General features: G+C 44.7%; 1 protein-coding gene across 9 annotated transcripts in view; it reads left to right on the forward strand.

Moving 5' to 3' along the window:
• Positions 1-20137, forward strand: part of TJP1 (tight junction protein 1) — a 296617-nt gene that overhangs the window by 136854 nt on the left and 139626 nt on the right. For 2 of the 9 annotated variants that reach the window (XM_089781876.1, XM_089781877.1), the window contains exon 1: positions 10003-10335. The exons of 2 other annotated variants lie outside the window; for them this stretch is intronic. In XM_089781876.1, the coding sequence (XP_089638002.1) occupies positions 10027-10335 (309 nt within the window). In that variant the 5' untranslated portion in view covers positions 10003-10026. Of the gene's footprint in view, positions 1-10002; positions 10336-11049; positions 11169-20137 lie in introns of those variants that run through there. 5 more of the 9 variants (XM_089781873.1, XM_089781875.1, XM_075897728.2 and 2 more) reach the window with 3 other exon arrangements.

Below are 20137 nucleotides of genomic sequence, written 5' to 3' on the forward strand. Positions count from 1 at the left end.
GAACTATAGAATCTCAATGCATGGATGTGGTAACGGTGGTCAGAGGAGGGAATTAGTTTTAATAGGAATTGTGGACACTTTTTGGAATGGAGGAGTCTATAAAGGAAGGATGGGCTCACCTAACGTAAAAAGAAACCAGATTATTGATATGTAAAATTAAAAAGGCCATAAAGGAATTTTTAAACTAAAGGCTGGGCAAAAGCCAACAGTTGTGGAAGAGCTTGCAATGTAGACTTATCCGTTTGGGAAGCATTTATTAAAGGGAATACTCTGTAGCGGCTGTCCCCAACCAGTCCATCACTGAGGCTCTGACCCTCAGTCTCCATCTCAGTCCCACACCTCCTCCTTCCCTCACCGCTTTGTTTTCCAGTAGCAGACAGTCCCTTTGCAAATCACAGGCTGCATGCTGCCAGTAGCCCCAGTCTGATTTCCTGGATGTCTTCTCTGCGGGATTAAGGGGATAGGAAGGGGTTTAGAGGGGTGTGGATTGCTGTAGCAAGTGGTGGACCTGGCCAGCAAGAAAGTATTTCTCTGAGTATGGCCCCCACAGCCTCAGGAGGGGAGAGGAGGGCAGGCTGCTTGCACGGATTGCCCCAGTGCATTTAGCAGGGCGTTCTGGGGCTGGGGTGGGGGATTATGACAAATCAGCTAACCGGCTGCCAAGGGGAGTTGAGGCTGGTGCCTCTGAGCATTGAAGAAAAGTCATTTCCCTTGAGCCTGCTTGGGAGGCCAGTGTCCTGCATGCTACGGGGTGCTGAGGGGGGAAGGAGTTTTTTCCTTGGCTTGGGAGCTTGTTCAGCACTTTCCCACACCCAACCCTTTGGTCCCAGCCCGGAGCCCACATCTCCTGTCCCAGTCCAGTGAAATGGAGTGAGGGTGGGGGAGAGCAAGTGATGGACAGAGGGGGGAATGGAGTGGGCGGGGCCTGAGGGAAGAGGCAGGGTCTTGGGGAAGAGGTGGGATAGATCCTGAATTGCCCTGACATTTAAAAAGTGATCTTGGGCATAAAAAGGTTGGAGACCACTGCTCTATATCCTAAGTAAAGGGGAATAAATAAAAGTTGATCAAGTGCAGGTAGGAACTGAAGAACAACAGTTCAAATAAAAAAGAGTCCCATTCAGTTACATCAAATGAAGGCAGACAGTTAATTGCTGACAAATATTATAAGAGCTTGTGCAAGAAGTCTAAGTACAGAGATGGATGGCCTGAAGTGCCTGGTATTAAATGGGATATCAATAGAACAGGAATCACAGGAAGTTGGATGGAGGAGGAAGTGGGGCGTACCCATAAAAGCTCATGATATCAACCATATGTTATGTTAGTCTGAAAGGTGTTGGAAGACTTTGTTATTTTTTTACAGGTTTTTTTTGGTTATAGACTAACATGGCTACACCTCTGAAACTCTTGATGGCCAAAGGACATGGCAATACCAGGGTACAAAATATATAGTAATGACAGAGTGCTGCTTGGTTGCCATCCCCATGCACAGGGGATTGGCCATCAGCTCTGGGTCCCACTTGGCTTCCAGCCCCAGTGTTTGGCTGCTGGGCCCACTTCTAGGTCCCGCATGCAGGGTCCTTGCCCAACCCCAAAGCTTGGGGTCCTGGTCACTGCCCAACCTGCAAGATCCCAGCTGATGGCCCCAGTGTTAGGGGGCAGTGAGGGGTGTGGACAGAGGTAAGAGAGGCTGCAGTTCAGAACACCCAATCCAAAAATAGTTCTCACCTCTCTGATCTGAGGTACATGCACAGACTCTCAAACAGAGGAAACCCAATTCCTGTATCAAATACAGTAATTAGACTTGCTTTTGTATAGAACTCCTTATCTGAAGAGATTAAGCCTGACTTTGTAAGCAGCTAGGTATTATTACTAGCTCTATCTGGACAACTGAAGGCCCAAAGAGGTAAAGTGATTTGTCCAAAATCACAGAGAATCTGTGGCAGATTTACGATCTGGCCTAGGTTGCCTCAATCCTTGTCTTGAGATCTAACCACTATGTCATCAGCAATGTTTTGTCATTTCTTTAGCTCAGTTGCTAGGCACTCCCTTTCAGGCAAAGTTGTAATAACTTAATGGATGAAATCTATATCCGAGGAATCTCAAGCTAAGGATCATCATGAAAGCCTTGTATTTTTTTTAATTAGCAAACTATCAGTGAACTGCATAGCCTCCCTTCCTGGACATGGTAGGGATGCTTGATTTTCTTCTTGTCTTTGTTTTATCTGCACCATACATAGGGAGGGCACTTCCATTTCTACGCCATCATTATAACATCTTTCACCAGCATTAACATTTCACATGTAAAAAATATGACAGATGTCAGGAAAAGATTTATCTAGTGAAATTCATGTAGTACATAATTTTCTTAGTCTTTTGTCAAATTTATGCTGCCTAGTCATTTAGGATAGCAAGATATGAAAAAACATGTAGCATCACACAGATGTGACAAATATAGTGCATGTTCTCATCTAATCTAATTTAAAAAAGTCTGGTGGTGGTCAGCTATTCTTAGGGGAGAAACAGTATTTTTGTGTACGTGTGGAGACCGTATTGCACAATTCTGATTGAAGCTTCTGGGCACTATTTTAAAATAAATAATTAAAAAATCATCATGATATTTGGGGACTATAATAAGAAGATTTTTGTTCAGAATTGTAACTAAATTGGAGAAAATGTAGGCTGACTGTTTTTCAAATCATAAGACTGGAATCTCATTAAAGATGCGTGGCTTTTTGTTGCTCTCTGTCTTCTAAAACAGTGCCCTTTGTTTTACTATGCAAGTATAGTATCCAGTTTTATAAACTATGTGGAGTTATGTACCTCTTTATTGGAGATCAGAATGTAGTCAGCTGGAGAAACATTCTATCTCCTAATTGCTCTGAAAGACTTTCTGTTTTGGTAAATCAGAATCGATCTGCCAATCTGTTTCCTGTAAAATGTTGTTTGATATATAGATTAGAGCAAATAATCTATAGCCACGATTTGGGGTTCTTAGAATTTTTAAATGCCAGAGCTTTACAGTGGTTTACACATGTGAAACTCTATGCAACCAGGGCATAAAGGCTATGGATGGACTTATATTGGCTTCAGTGGGCACTGTGACTGGACAAGTCCAAAATTTTCAGACTGAAGGTGTTCTCTATTGATTGCATAAGTAAGAATTCAATGTGAACTGCTAGAACCCTTGTCCCATTGAAAATTTGTGTACTGTATTTTTATGTGAACTTGGTTTCAATTTCTGTGGCTCATTCTGTTTCCACACTCTCAGGGTATGTCTACACAGCAGCATTTTCAAATAACGAATGTTATTCCAAAATAACATAGTGCACGTCTACACTATGAGCCTTTATTTCAAAATAATGTTGAGCTGGAGGACTTCTTACTCTGACTCACAGTAACCCTCCTTTCATGAGGGGTAATAGAAGTCAAAGGAAGATTGTTCTTCCTTTGACCTCTTGCTGTGTAGACAGCTCCAAAAGCTGAATTAAACTATTTCAATTTAAGCTACCCAATTGATGTAGCTCAAGTTGTGTAGCTTAATTCGACTTTAGTCCTGCTGTGTAAACATACCCTCAAGGCCCTCATCTTCCTAAGCAACTCTAAGGTCCCCTTTCCTTGGACTAACTGCAGGTCTGCTAAGGAGTGCAGGAAGGTGACCTTGTAATTATTTTCCTACACTTCTCATATTCTCTTCCTCTACGTTCAAAGTAAAAAATACTTTTAGACCAGCAGTGCTAAATACTTGGCCAGTACATACTGGCTGGTACTGAAGCCAATATGTACTAGGATTTCATTATTTCCCAGCATGTCATGTGTTGACCACCTTCAGTGTTATGACATACCAAAGCCAACATGTGATGCCTTTCCCTGCCCTGACAATTACGTGCCAAAGAAAACCACAGCCTCTTCCCACATAAGAAGTTTCTAGCCAGTTCTCTTCTGGCATGTTATATTCTGAAACAGTTAAATAAAATGAAGAATATTTAACTTCTATTCATAACTTGTCATGAATTGTATCCAGATAACTTTTTAAAGATGAGTATTATTGATACTAAATCAGTCATATAAGAAAAAAGATAGTTTATAATCCATCAGAGGGTGTAAAAAATGCACATGTTCTTCCTGATAGCTAATTTTGCAGCTGGATTTTTATTTACTTAGGTGAAATAAAAATATGTAATATAACAAATAACTAAACAATAAAAATAACAACTGTTGCCCATTAAAGGTGGCATAAGAGCATAGATATCAACTGAAGGCAGGGCTCACAGTGGTGGTCTTAAATACATTCAGTCCTTCTCCATTAACGGTTGCTGATAAACCCTCTCTACCTTATGGGAGTATGGATGTGCATTCCTGGGGATAAAAACTAAGTCCAAAAATTGTGAGGGGAAAAAAAGAGGAAAGAATTAAAAAGGGAGAAATTTAGAAAGAATAAAGAATAGAAAATTGCCCATCTAAGTTTCTAAACCCTCACAATTAGGCAATTAAATGTTTATAAGAATTTGGAAACAAGATCTCAGGTCTTTAGCTATTTTTCTGGTCATCTTTATTACCAACATAACAATTTGTATGTTTTGCTGTTCAAAATATTACATTTCTCATCAACAATATCAGTCACAACAGTTTCTTTGGGATTTAAATATCACTCATTATAACGTGCATTTGTGGGCTGTGTTTTAGAGAACAGACGCAAATTCAAGTTTCAAAACAATTCAGGAACAGGAAAACCACACCCTTGCAAAGCACACAGAGCTTTATCATTGTGGATATTTGGGGTTTTTTTGCATGGCATTCAGAGAGAAGTTAGTCCATTTTATAGTGTGCAATCATTTCTGAAAAATATTGTTTGCAAACATATTATAGCTTATCAAAAAGTGAAATAAATGTTCTTGCTAAAACATGTATATATATCAAAAAAGTTGCAGCATGAAGGAGAAAAAGATATTTAGACTGACATTCAGGTAATAGTGAACTTTATGTGAAGATGAACTGTTCTTACGTAGACAGTATCTTCTATCAGGACAAGAATACACCGGAATTAAATGCTACCCACATACCATGTGCATAAGGGATGGGCAACTAGGAATGGAGGGTAGGCCGTATGAATGGCCCTCCTTCACTTCAGTGGGCTGCAGCAGCTTGTGGCCCACTATGGTTCCACCTGTGGCCCCGACCCCCCCATCTGCCCCTCTCCTCCACATGCTTCTCGTGCACTGGGGCCCCGGGCTTACTTGCTCCTCCTCCTCCTCCCTCCCAGGACTTTCATAGCAAATCATACTCCGTCCCTGCTCCTTCCCCTTCCTCCCAGAGCAGGAACACCTCAGATAGCTGATTTGCAGCGTTCCAGCTTTGGGAGGGAGCAGGAGGAGTGGGGACAGAGTGGGAATCAGGGTATTTGCAGATCCTCTTGAAGTGCTGGGAGGGAGGCGGGAAAAGCAGGAAGTGTTCTGGTGCACAAGAGGTGTGTGGGTGAGGGGATTAAATAGGGGGTCCGCGGTGTGCAGGTGCAGAGCCCCGTGGGTTACATATGGCCTACAGGCCGCTGGTTGCCTACTACTGATGCATATGGTGTAGGGTTACCAGGTGTCCGGTATTCTACCAGACAGTCCGGTATTTGCGCTCTTTGTACGGTAAAAAAAATCAGAGAATACCAGCCATGTGCAATGTCCGGTATTCTCTGATTTTTCCGACTGCACACTGGACAGAAGCCTGGTGTGGGTAGGGGGAGTGACTGGAAGGTGGGGCCACAATCGGCACTAGAAGCCTGTGATTGTGCAGAAGCCTGGCGGGGGCGGGGGGAGTGACTGGAACTCCCAGCCACTCCTCCCAGCCCCGCCAGACTTCTGCGCAATCACAGGCTCCCAGCGCCGATGGCGGCCCTGCCTCCCAGCCTGGGAGTCTCAGCTGGGAGGCAGGGTTGCAATCGCTGCTTATCCCACATTCCTTTTTTTTTTTGCTCAGTGTCTGGTATTTTTTGGGAGAGCACCTGGCAACCCTAGTTTTACAAGAGAGCTTTGAATGTAACAGCGAATAAAGCTTACGTGACTTGTAATACTGTTTGATGGGTAGAACATGTTTTCATCCCTTTGGACCAGATTCATTTCTGGTTTTACGCCTCTGAGGTGGATGGAGCTACACAAGAGATAAACATAAACCCTATTAAGTTTCACAGTTGTTTTTTATTACTTCCACCTTCCCTCTTCCATACCATAAGTTAAATAAAAAACAAAGGGAACAATACAAAGTAAGCATATCTGGCATTTTGGCATTCAGTGAGAAAAACATAGACCACATATGCTGGATCAGTATCTAAAAAGAGCGTAGATTAGTCATGATGTATTTGCAGCATTGCCCTTGTCTTGTTCTATTCAGTGAGAGGGGGGAAGGGATCTTGGAAGATTGTGTGACATCTGTGCACTCAGAACATTGTATGTGTTCTGCAGTGCCTATGGAGTGGAGACTGAAGCTGCATACAGTTTTTTCACAGGGCAATGAAATATATGAATGTAGCTCAGAGAATTAAAAAAAACCCAGTGCTCACTAGATATCAGTATTACATGAACTTTATTTCTTAAGGACTCAGTTCAGTAAAGTTCTTAAGCATGTGTCTAACTTTAAGTGCATGGATGGTCCCATTGCTTGCTCTAACCATCTTATGATTTCTTCATGAGGAAGCTTAATTATTGTACCTGATATTCTTTTTTCTTCTGTAGCTTCAGTGTGTATTCTGCTCCATCCCTTCCTCCTCCCATTTCTGAAAATCCTGAATCTGGGAGGTTGTCAGAAAAATGCAGTTGATTACACCACGCCCCCTCCCCCTCACTCTCTTTTTATTTTTCCAAGACTGATTTGTTACAGCAGCGAACACAAAGGAGTGAAATCTGCCCTCTCTGGAATCTTTGAAAGCTCTTCTGTAAAACTGCTCCCTTTTTGGGCCACAGACACCAAATACCACAGAGGAAGTTATCTGCACAGCCGCTGTGGTTCTTTAGTTTCCTTTCTTTCTTGACATTAAGCAATCAGAATAGCTAAATCACAAGAAGTTACAGAACAGACTTCCTGTCATCTTAGTATACAATCCATATATACCAGAAATGAGAGTTAAGAATTGTACCCATATTGGCATGAAATTCTTAGGAACTGTTACTGATAGAATCATAAAAGGTGTTTTTTTAAAAATTAACCCAAGATAAAAAATAATTGAATACTTTTAGATATCTGCCAAGAGATACATATGAATAGAATAGTTATATATGTTTTATTTCTTTAAGAATAAGGAGGTTGGAACCATTATTAGGTTCAAGTCCTGCAGGATCCCAGTCCTGCAATCAGTTAATAGGCCAAAGTAAGGAGACCATTGCCTTCAACTGGATTTTAACCTCTGAAGAGTGTAGGAGCAGACCCCATTATTACTAGCCAAAGGGAATATAAATAAAGACTCAGATTATGCAGTTAGATTGCTCAGATGAACTCTTATATGCAGCCATATTCCTACTAAAGTCAAGAAAGCTCTGCATGCATGCAAGATTGCCAACTCTTGTGACATTTCAAGGGTGTAAAGAGTGTGGGGATGGAGGCAAAATAGGGCTAATATATCTCAGCATTTCCTTTATTTCTTAATGCAATTACTAATTTTGTGGGGAAGGCTAAATTCCCTAGTTGTGTAGTCCCCCGTATTTGGTAATTTCCAGGAATCATGTCAATACACCAGAATCTCAGCTTGTATTAAAATATAAAATAAGTCTCTAGCCCTCCTGACATAAGTCAGAATGTGGCATATAAAAGTTGAAAAGGCAAATAAAAGAATTCCAAGTATAATATTTTTTTTAAATCTCATCTGATAATGTAAATTTCAGGTTTTGTGGTCCCTAACTCTAGATTTTTGAACACTGGGGATTGGTAATATTCTAGGTGTAAGGGCTTGTTTATGCTGAACCAGCTGGAGTATTGCCCAAATAATTTTCAAATTATTTGGAAAATAAAGTATATTCCACAGGAAGACTTTACTGTTATAGTTTTTAGAGCATAATATTCTTACTGTGTTTGGTAAGGGGAAGTTATAAAGTACTCGAGCTGATATAAAAGTAACAATTGAAATTTTCTTTTATTTCTCTGTCTTTTCACTCCCCCCGCCCCAGTGTTTGTCAGCATCCGAATTCCTAATAGTAGGGTTATTTTCATATTCACCACCCCCTACCATCTTTATTTTTCTCTGCTTCATTTCATTCACTTCCTCTACCTCCGCTATCCACCTCATCTCTCTCTGCCCCTCCTCAAAAATCTCTTTTTGCCATCTGCTTACTCTAACTCTATGGGTTGCTTTTCCTCCCACTCTATTCCCTTTTTTCCACTTGTTAATCTGTTTCTCAGGGGTTGTCTTCCCCTCTTTGAGTCACTCTCCTTTCTTGCTTTGCTGAGTTTCTCCCCCTTCTTTTCTGCACTTTAGAGTTTTCCGATTCATTCCTGTTGTGCTCACACCCTTTCCTTCCTGCCCCTCTGTGTGTGTACTTGTAGATATTGTAAATTGAATGTCGTTATAAAACATGATCTCTTTTCTTAACCAGAGTATAAGTGCATCAAAAGAAATGTAAACCAGAGCTGACAGTTATTTCAAGCAATTAATAAAATCATAAGCGTAGATTTACATTTCCAACCTTGTGCAATGTTGTTCTAAAGTGATCTAGCCTGTGAAGTGTTCCTCCATTCCAACACATGGGAGATTGAGAAAACAGGAAGAAAAAAAAAGAGCATGGCCAGGACATCCATATGCCCTTGTAATCTCCAATTGCCAGAAGAGTCCCTGAGGGTGACTAATAACTGCCAGTACTATAGCATGCAACAGCCTGGTAGCAGCCCTAATATACTCTAGGGACTGGACTGGCACACAGCTCACCCCAGGATCAAAGAGGAGGGCTGTAATGGTCTCCCTCAACAGAACTACGCCCAGCATTCTTTGAACACAGTTGAAAATTGGGCTGTCCATGTTGAATTCTAACTGTTGGTTACTAAATTTGTACCATTTATTTCCTGGAAATATTTTGTTTCAAAAGAAAATACATTCCAGTGCAGTACTCATAATGTTTGGTAAATATAAAAGAGAAATTAAAGGACTGATTAAAGAAATAAATTACTTTATTTAAGTTTTTATGGACATTATTTATGGTTGGAGGGATGGATAAATTATTGAAGAGTTTCAGTTTCCATTGAAAGCTCTCCATGAGAAAGCACAATAGAAAAAATATTGTGAACTGATTCTCTACTCCCTTGAATCTGTGTAGTCATCTATGCCTAGTCAGATGGGTGCAAAGTGCATGTAAAATGCTGTTATTCTGATTTGAAAGTGCTTTAAATCCATTTTCACTCACCCAGGGAAATGATCTTGCTAGATGTGTGAAATCTTTGCATTTCTCTAGTATTTGAAAAGTGAAATAACAACTATAGTATAAATCAAATCAGAGCACAAAATACAGAAAATGGAAATAATACAACGTGACAGACATCTTTTTTAACTAAGCCCGGATAAATGTTTTTTCTTCCCAAGTCTTGTAGCAAGTTTAGTGGAGCATGATGCCAAATAACAGACCTTTTAACCTGGTCTGTTTTGAACTCCCAGGAATGTTTCCTGGACTCCTGTGCAGCTGGCTCCACCCCTAAGAGCAGGGGGCGATCCTCTTCCTTTGTGCTGGCGTGGCCCTGTTTTATTCTCCCTAGAATGCACTCCATCCCCGGTCCGCGCATTTCAAACCACCCCCGGCCCGATCGGCGTGTGAGCTCTGGGAACTCTCTGCCCCAGTCCCTGCAGCCCAGACCAAAGCGCCGGAAAGCAGGGGGAGAGCGGGAGGGCTGCGCGCGGGTGCCAGAGACTCCTGCGCGGGGCCGAGCCCAGGAGGAGGGTGCTCAGTCCGGGCAGGGCTCTGCTCGTGCGCTGCGCGGCGGTGCTCTGGCCGTGGGGGAGGGACGGGCGGGGGCATGGCCCAGGCGCAAGCCCCCCCCCCCCCCCCCCCCCCCCCGGGAGGCCGGAGAATGGGCAGTCCCAGAGTCAGACATGTCAGTGGTTGCGCGGAGAGAGAGGCATGTAGCGGCCGCGAGCCGGGGAGCGGGAGCGGACCTGCCAGTGTAGGGCCCGCCAGGGGAGCTCACCCCCCCCCCCGCGCAGAGCGGAGCGCGCAGCAGCCGGACTTGCGCCCGCCCCCGCCCCAGGCATGTGTGTTCGGGCCGCGCTGTGAGACGCGGGAGGGGAGCGCTCGCGCCGGCCGGAGGCTCCGAGACACGCGCTGCTGGGGGAAAGAGGGAAACAAAATGTCTGCCAGAGCCGCGGCTGCTGCCTCCAAGGTGAGCCCCCCCGGGGTAACAGCCCCCCGCCCCCCCCGGGGTAACAACCCCCGGCCCCCGGGGTAACAGCCCCCGCCCCCCGGGGGTAACAGCCCCCGCCCCGCCCCCCCCGGGGTAACAGCCCCCGCCCCCCGCCCCCCAGCGCTCGGTGCGCGAGGAGCCCCCCCCCCAGTCCGTTGGCCGCTGCCTCGCGCGGGGCTGTGGCCGGCCGGAGCGGGGGGGGGCGCGAAGACCCTCGGGGGCTGCCGGGCAGGAGGGGCCCGGCCTCCGGCGGGGCGCGTGGCTGGCCGGGGGCGGTGGCCGCTCTGAGCCCTCCGGCCGGCGGAGCGGGGCTCGCTGGTCAGGCGAGGGGGCTCCCCGAGCGGTGTCGGGGCCCGGCTCCCGGCCGAGGCTCCTCCTGGAAGCGCCGCTTGCGGCTGGTCTCATTAAAAAAAGAAAGTTGAAGCGAATATTTGGTGGCCGCGGAAAGGGGGCGCGGCGCGGGGCGGGGGAAGGCGGCCAGGCCAGGGGGTTTGTTTGGGTTGGGGCCGGTCTGTGCTCGTCAGGGCGATGCCCTTGCGGGAGAGACACGAGAGGTTTGGGGGGGGGGGGCTCTGCAATTGAGGATTTTTCCAACAGCCGCCTGTGAATCAGCTGGGGAAGTTGCTGCTGACTTAGGGCAAATACCTTTTGGGCGGTGACAGCCCTTGAGAAACTTCTCCACCTGATTTGTAGGTGTTTAAAGGGCAGGTGCGTGTTCCGGGGTGTGTGCTCTGCCTCTCGGCAGTGCTGCCGCTGTGTGCAATCGCTTCATTGCCCAGGGGCAAGGCGGTGGAGTTACTAATGTTCAACAGGTCAGTATTTCTTACGTGTGAAATTAAAGGTTTGATGTGCAAGTGTTACAGTTGAAATTAGTTAGCTTTTCAACACTGACAATGATCCCTGAGTGCGCCCCGTGGACTCCGCAGAATTCTTTGATGTGTTGACGAATATTGCTCGGTTTGAAATGTTTGCTCTCGAGTGAAACTATGCAGTTTCGGTCTGATGTCATTTGTTGAGTGTACTTATACCTAGGAGTGTTCCTCTTCAAGATGAGGCTCTAATGTGGTAAGGTTCCCCTTTGCTATGTTAAAAATCTGAGCCTTAGAAGTATCTCTGGAAGATATGATACAAATTGTACATTACAATTAGCCAGACTAATTTGCCTAATTAATATTTCTTAATTTTATTGATTGCCCAGATAAGTTGTATTCAAAATGCTCCAAAATGACTGTTAACTTTCATGTGAACATTTTTATTTAAAACTACCTTTCAAACTTAAGTGAAGTGATTTTTGAATGCATTTAAATAGTTTTTAAAATATTCACTAATGTAGCTGACACTCTAAGTGCTTCATATTTGTTTGTTTTTTTAGTACTCATTTTTGAAAATATTTTAAATTTCCAAATGAATTAAAGCATATTTTATTTATTGAATAAGAACAAATTTATAGCTCACCTTAGATTTCTATATTAAATTCATTTGTGTACTGGGTAACAAACAATACGCAGTGAGGATATTGTAGTTTCTACCTTGCATGAATTCAAAATTAGGGACAGTGCTATCGCACCATGGAAATAGAGAGAGACAGTGCCAGTCTCTTCAGGCTTTAAGCTTTACCCATTGTTGTGTAGTAGGGAATGTTGTCCTGCGTTCTTCCTGTTTTGGTTTTAAGTCTTGATATTTCCAGTATTATTAGGAAATAGCTATTGTTTATGGAAAGCATACATTAAGTTTGGTCCACATACAGACTTTTTTCCAAAATGATGAAATTGGCTGTAAATTCACACCTTGTGTTATTTTTTGGTGCAAGTTTGTTGTGGATACTTATTCTGAAATACTTTAATTTTTCCCTAGTCAAACTAGTTGCACCAAAATAACCAAATGGTTCAACATTCCATGTGTAGACCTATACTTTGGGTTCTCTCTTTTTATTAAATAGCAATTAACTGAAACAACTTCCAGGATTTTCCATGCCAAATGAATGGGGTGGGTGGGTGTGCATGGGCATATGCCATACACCAACAGATTTAAAAAACAAAAAAGTTACATATATATTAAAAAAAAAAAAAAAATTCTAGGTCAACAATTCAAGTTTATTTCCAATTTTGTAATGGTAAACTATAAAAACAACTGTCTCTGAAGGACAGTTTCAAGATACCTTGTATAATTAACTTCTTTTTTTTAATAAGTTGTGGCTTTCTATTTTGAGTGAATTAATATTAACAGGTCACTTGAATTTTTGTACAAAATGATTGACATTCATAGCATGCTGGTATTCCTGTGTAAATGATTAGGCCCCCAGACTGATCTTTGTGTGGTGACCTATGCCCCACGCCACTTCTCTAATCCATAGTTGGAAATGTAAGGAAGACAAACTTAGCTTTAGGTTTTTGATCTGAGGAAGTGGGTCTGGCCCACGAAAGCTCATCATCTAATAAACCATCTTGTTAGTCTTTAAAGTGCTACATTGTCCTGCATTTTGCTTCAAACTTAGCTTTAAGTATTTCAGAAATGTTAGATCTCTGGAGGACTAATGCCTTCCATGTTTTAGTTTCCAAATTAGAGTGGTAACGAAAGGGTACTTAACTTCTTACATTTGTACCAGAGTGTAGAAAGAACAACTTTTTAAGTGGTTAGAAAAGTTTTGGTTAGCACATTCTAACCTGTTGAATATTTTTCTATGTAACTCAGTATTTATTTGTCATACTGACTAATACTTGCTTTAAAAGAAAAATTAAAATTTCTCACAACACTTTAGCCAGCCTAGCTTATGAGAAATACTTTTGATCTCCATTCTGTTGATATTGCTTGGCTGTAATCATCATGGGAACAATCAATGCTACTGGAATTAAACAGCCTTTCTTCTGTTGCTGTCACTGAAGTTATGATGCCGTTGCCTTTGATATACCTGTGTTGTACTTAAATAGAGGACAGAACTTTTCAAGTTGACATCTTTATAGCACAGGGGTGGGCAAAAGTAGATTGATCTGGCAGACGGAGGCCCTGCCTTCTCTCCCCCCCCCCCCCCCCCCCCGCCCACAGGCCAATTAGAGCCTGGGGGGGGGGGAGAAAGAGTGTGAAGTTTCCTCTGCCCTGCAAGGAGGGTGTGGCACTTCTAAGTGCCTTGCGCTCCTGACAGGGCCAGAGGAGGCTTCAGGGCCTGAGGGAGCATGGGAAGTCTCTTTCCACACCCAGAGGCATGACTGCTTAGTGGGAAGGGGGGGAAGCAAAGGGGCTCCCCCAGACCAACCATGGTCTGGGGGTGGGGAAGCACGGAAGCATCCTGGCCCTGCTTTTTCTGTTTGCGGCCCAGGGCCACTTGAAACATTTTTGAAGAGTGGCCCCGGAAAAAAAAGATTGCTCACCCCTGTTAAAGCACATAAAAATTTAGTACTGGTGACTTTCCTCGCTGCCCCCACAAAGTTCAGAAAAAAAGAGTATTTTCCAAGAACATATTGAAGAGAACAAACCCCTGTATGTAAAAATATCGAGTATACTCTATAGTAATTTGATTTCCAGCCCTTTTTTCCACTCTGTTTTACTATCTCTCTTTTAAACTCATGTTAAAATCCTTCTTTCCCCACTGAGGGGAAAAACTGCTTAAAATGGAATTAGTGCTGTGTTTAACAAAACGTGCAATAATCATTACCATTTTCAGATGAACCTGAGGAATCTGAGCTGCACACTTTTTGGTTTCTCTGCCTGAAGTAATGACATCACACTCACTGTAAATATAGGTCACCATTCCTTTCCAAAACCTGAGGTTCAGTCACCCATATGTTCGTTTCCTCTTGGAAACTTTCATGCAAGCCATTAAAGGTTATTATCTACTTAAAATTGATGCCTGTATGGATTTTTTTTACATCATTGTTACCAATACAAATGCAATTGAAAGATTAGAGGGAAGGAGCAGGGATTTTTATAGGCTTTTTCTATTTTACTTGTGTATTAGAGCACTTTCTGTAGTGTCAGAACAACCCTCTATTGTTTGTCTATAAGGTTCTTTACACATTGCAACAAAAGAGAAAAATATTTAGAAAAAAGATTTGTAAATCCACAAAAACTGGCCAGGCACTTATGAACATTTGAGGTACCAGATCATATTTTAAATTTTGGCATGTCTTTATAGTCAAAAGATTTCAATTTGAAGTCCTTTTAACTTGTGTTGAAAACATTTGTTACTTTTCAACTTTTAGGTTGAAGTAACAAACTTTTGGTAGGTTACCTTTTTCAAGTTCTCCTTAGAAACCTCAAATCTCCAGCTGTTCTGTCATCTGGCTGGTAATACTTTTGGCAACTGTAATATTCTGATAAAAGTTCATTTATGTTTTCAGTAACAGTTGTGCTGTGAAGCAAAATTATTTAAAGACACAACAAAGAACCATAAGTCATGTGGTTGGAAGTCATTGTTCTCAGAGTGTACACTGCAGTGTGTTTCCTGTTCAATATGCAGGAAAAAGATTGCTGTAGTACTAACAAAGTCTGAAAACTATTGCTGTGACAAAGTTGATTTTACTTTGATAGAAGGAAACTCTATTCTAATTGCTGGTTATGACAGCTTTGTCATGAAAGCTGCTGCGTAAAAGTACAAGTAATGTCACTTTCAAAAACATTCTGCAGGCACATACTGGAAGAGTGTGAGAGTATCAATGCTGTTGGCCCTATTTGTATATTGGAATGGGTATCAAATATTGTTGCCTACACAAATGTAAAAATGTTATCTTTAAATCTTATTGGATTAGGTGTGATACCAAGTTCTTGTAAAATTGAACTTGTCCATTTTGATACTGGAAATGTGTTCTACCCAAAATTTTATGGTATGTGATTCTCACAAAAAAAAAAAAAGAGGTGTATTTGTGAAACACTTCTTGTACTGTGGAGAATACAATGTATATTGTGGTTTTATTTAGAATTGTTAACTGAAGATGATAAATGCCTAACCAGATTTCAGTGTACTTGTCCAAAAGTTCAGTTGATCAAAATAACCAAAAAATTTTCAGACACAGTGGCTTATGTCATCCTCTTGTGGTTCTTCTAGTCTAGTTCTGAGAATAGACATATAAACAAACATTCATCCCTCCCGTACCTCATGGCTTTCTGAGGAGCCCAAAAGAAAGATAAGCTCTGTAGTACATTCAGAAATGTAACAAATCTTGGATCTAGTGGGTTATAAAAGTAATATGAAGGACAGTAAAACTGAGTGGCATCATTACATGCTACTCTGAAGAAATGTCCTATCTTTGTATTGCTGGCACTGTCAGAATTAGGGATGTTAGGAAATGTATAATTGTGTAGATGACATTTTGTTGGTCACACTGTCATCCCCTCACAGCTTATCGGTTGGGATGTGTGTAGTTGGTAGCATTAACCGATAAACATCTGCTTATCAGCTAATCATTTAACTAGCTACACCCATGGTTGCCAATGCCCGGGACACTGCCCAAGACCAGGGGCAGGAGGGCTCCCAGGTGCAGGGACTGCAGCATGATAGGTTGCTTGCTAGGACTCAGCAATAATGGGCATGGGCTGTGGGAGCCAGGACTGGACTCAGGGCCTCATAGCAGGAAGTCAAGTATCAGAGGGGTAGCAGTGTTAGTCTGAATCTGCAAAAGCGGCGAGGAGTCCTGTGGCACCTTAAGACTAACTGAAGTGTAAGAGCATAAGCTTTCGTGGGCAAAGACCCACTTCGACATGCATCTGACGAAGTGGGTCTTTGCCCACGGAAGCCTATGCTTCTACACTTCAGTTAGTCTATAAGGTGCCACAGGACTCCTTGCCACTTACAGCAGTAAGTAACTCTCAGCTGCTGCTTAGAGGGACACTGGGGCCAGGTTTGGGCCAAATTCCCAAGTCCTGGCGGGGGCAGCTGCTGGGCCCCTGGAGCCCAGGCTGCAGCTGGGAGGAGCAATCTCCAGCAAGGCCAGTCCTGGTGCTTCTCAAGAGCCTCTCCTTTTTCCCCCACCCAGGAGTGGTGCCCTGGGGTAGCAGGTGGAGGGTTTGGTCCCAGGCTGCTCTCATGGAGCTGGCTGCGATCCCTACCTGGGGCCTAGGGAAGCTGCTGTCAACTCCCAGCATGTGCAGGCTAGGGGGAGCCAGCCCCGAGGGGGGTCGGCAGGGGAATAAAAAGGGGTGGGGTCAGATAAGAGGGCGGTGGGGGGGGGAACAGGTATGTGTGAGGGGGGAGCAAGAGGGAGATGCAGGAGGTGCCAAAGGCAGGTTGGGGGTGGTGGGATATTCAGGAAAGACTTACAGGGCAGATGGATGCAATGGAAGGAAACTCTGAGGCGGGGATGAGGGCAGGCTGGGGGGAGACTGGGAGGAAGGGCAGCCTGTCTGGGGAAGGGAGAGACACAGGGCAGGGGTTGTACAGAAGGAGCTGTGGGAGGTACAATGGTAACTCCCTTACCCCATGGGGCAGGAGTGCAGAGGTCACTGGTAGTAGCACTTGGAGGCACCTGCTCCTGTATCCCTGACAAAATTTCAGTTGCTGAATAGGGTGCCCCACATTCCCCCTGCCCCTATGGGTGCCCCTTTCTGCGCCTCTCCCTTTGTAGGCACCAGTCACCCCTGGGGGAGGGGCTGCCCCACCCAGCAGCCAGTGGGGAATTTTCTCTGAATTTTTTTAGTGTTGTAGATATCTGCAAACTCTGATCTGTTACGACAGATGCTATGTAAAATAACATGACCCCTTAAAACTAATCACCGTAATGTACAGGTGACCCCCCCTGCACTTACGATATAATTAGTTCCTGGAGAACTGTCATAAGTCGGGCCATTGTAACTCAAACCCTTATTGCCCATTGGGGCAATGCTATGAACAGGGGTTTTGTTCCTGGCCCGCTTTGTCTCCTGGGAGTTATAGTCTCCTGGAGCCAGGGGGCTCTGTTATATAGTAGGTGGTCCTGCAGTGTGAACGGCACCCTGAGCCGGCTGCGGGATGCACTGGGTGGTAGGTGGCCCCGCAGTGTGAACAGTGACACAAACTGGCCAGCTGGAGGCGGGGCTGGGCCGGGCAGTAGGTGGCTCCGCGGCAGGAACGGCACCATCAGTCAACCGGCTGGGGTCCGGGCCGGGCAGTAGGAGGCCCCATGGCGTGGCATGAACAGTGCCATGAGCCATCCAGCTGGGGTCTGGCCCAGGCGGTAGGCAGCTCCGCAGTGTGGCACGAACTGCACCCTGAGCCGGCCGGGGTCTGGGCGAGGCAGTAGACGGTCCCGCGGCACAATCAATGCCCTGAGCTGGCTGGGTAGGTGGCCCTGCGGCTCCCGGAGCAGGGCGGCCATAAATGTGGGGGTTTGCAGGTCCCCTGGATGTGCAAATTAAATGTTACTGGTTCATCAAAAATTTGTAAATGAGTAGCTGGTCCTCAGTATAAAAAAGGTTGGTAACGACTGAACGACATTATTCCATCCCTAGTCAGGTTAAATGTCCCTCCAGGACTGTTCACGGATTGGCATGCATATTGGAAGTTTAGGAAATGTGCAATATTGTGTAACTTAAACAGCAAAGTGCCCAAAAGTTAAATAAAGTATTGGCCTTTTGTGTCCCTTTCACAGTTTCCCTTCCGTCATGATAATTATGGATTCGTTTTTGTTGCATCTATCTTCTCCAACCATTTTTTTTCAGGGGATAGTAACTAGGGATGTGAAGGTGTGCAGAGTTAACCAATGAGCCTGGGCTCATCGGTTAATCCTTAGGGTTACATGCAGCTCTGCATGTGGCCCCCCCCCATTTTTGCTGCACATGGGTGGAGAGAGTAGCAGGCTTTTAAGCTGTCTCCCTGCACATTCTGCCTCCTGCAGTGCCACCTGTGGGCTTCCTCTCCAATCAGCTGCCTCCCACAGATGCAGCAGTGGAACAAGTTGATGTGCACAAGAAACCAGCTTAAAAGGAGGGATGCCAATGTGTAGTTGACTAAATGTTTCCCCGAAAAACTTGGGCTTATTGGTTAATCCTGTCAACTACACACATTCTTCCCCCTCCCACCCTTGCTGCCTCTATATCAGAGGCAGGAAGTGGGGAGGAGGTGGGAGCCGGTGCCAGTGAGGAGCTGGCAAAAGCCAGCTCCCCATGAACACCAGTCCTGTGGAGCTGCCTGCCTCCTTCTATCTCTGCACTGCTACCTCTATCAGAAGCAGCAGCAGGGGGTGGGGAGAGGGGCAAGGGAGGCTGCCACAGAGCAGCCTCTGTCCCTGGCGGGCCTAGGCTTGCCGCAGACAGAGGCTGCTCCATGGGATGCAGACAAAGCCTTTGGGTGTGGGGGGAGCTTGGGACCCCTGTGAGCAGGGGCAGCTCCCATCCTGTGCTGCTTTCTCTGATACAGAGGCAGCAGCACAGAACGGTTGGGAACACACTGGCTGCTGGCCCCACCCCCAGAGACTATGGAATAGTCATGTAACTGCTAAAATTTTGCTGCACAATTACACAGTATCTAACATTCCTACTTAAAATCTGGATCTCTGTGAGCAACAGCTCCTGCCTGTACCCCATGTGTAAATGTGTCTCTGCTGAAAAAAATCAGCAGTTACACGTTTACAAAAATGCATGCATTTTAACATCCCTAATAGTAACAACTTCTTCAGCGAATATGCTCTCCAGTGTTTACACAGCATGTCAGTTTTGATAAGGAAAAAGCCATGAGGATGCTGTATTTAATTCTCAGGAGTCCATAGAGCATATTTGAACTCGGTGTCTAAGAGACATTTTAAAAATCAGCCATTCTCCCCCCCCCCCCCATGATAGTTTGTGCAGCATTGCTATTTTAGGGGCAGATTGCGTAGCATTTGGTAGTGTAGGCATACCTATTGTACACAGGATTCTTAGGAGCAGCTTGGCACAGTTCTTGCGTAGATAAGGTGAAATAGTAGTTTTATGTGCTCTAAATCAGTCGTTTTCAAACTTCATGATTCAGTCCTAGGGATGTAAAATCCCATGTAACTGGTTAAATGTCAAGTTTATTTCACAGTTAGCCGGTTAAACAAGTAAAGGAGAGCTGCGTAGGCACCATGGAGCTGGAGACCCTCCTGCTCATGGGTGAGGGGATGGGTGGAACTGCTGCAGTCCCCCACAGGTTAAACAGAACCGGTCAACCTCACTCATTAAGGGTGATGCTTACTGGATAACCTGGCGTGGGCAATCATTTTTGCTGAAGGCCAATGTCGAAATCACTAATGAAGCAGGGATTTAAGTATCCTGTACTTCATTAACATAAACATGACGGCTGCTTTTTTCTGAAATGGAGCTTTTTCGAAAAAAGGCAGTCTAGACGCGGATCTGTCAAAAATCAACCCTTTTTCGACAGATCCTGTAGACCTCATTTTCTGAAGCTCCGTTTCAGAAAAAAGCACGGTCTTGTTTGTTAATGAAGCACGGTCATGTTTGTTAATGGAGCACAGGATATTTAAATCCCTGCTTCATTCGCAGTTTTGATGTGCTTGATTTGCATCCCTCTGTGGACAAAGGAATGCAGTCTAGACATAGCCCTAAGCAAGTGGGCCATGGATCTCTGCTGTACCTGCCCTGAGTACTGGCTCTCTGCTCCCATTGGGTAGTTCTGACCCAATGGGAGCAGTGAGGGGCGCACTGCCTGTGGGTAAGAACCATGCACAAATGCTTCTGTCCCTCTGCCTAGGAGCTGGACCTGCTCCTGGCTGCTTGCAGAGTGCAGCTCAGTCTGTGGTGCCAGGATAGGTGGGAAGCATGACTCTGCCTTTCCTCTGTGCCCCTGGGAACTGCTGGAAATAACCCAGTTGTCTGTTACCCTGTCCCAGACCCGTGCCCT

This window comes from Pelodiscus sinensis, chromosome 14 (assembly GCF_052426305.1).
Source record: "Pelodiscus sinensis isolate ZL-2025 chromosome 14, ASM5242630v1, whole genome shotgun sequence".
Lineage (NCBI taxonomy): Eukaryota > Metazoa > Chordata > Testudines > Trionychidae > Pelodiscus > Pelodiscus sinensis.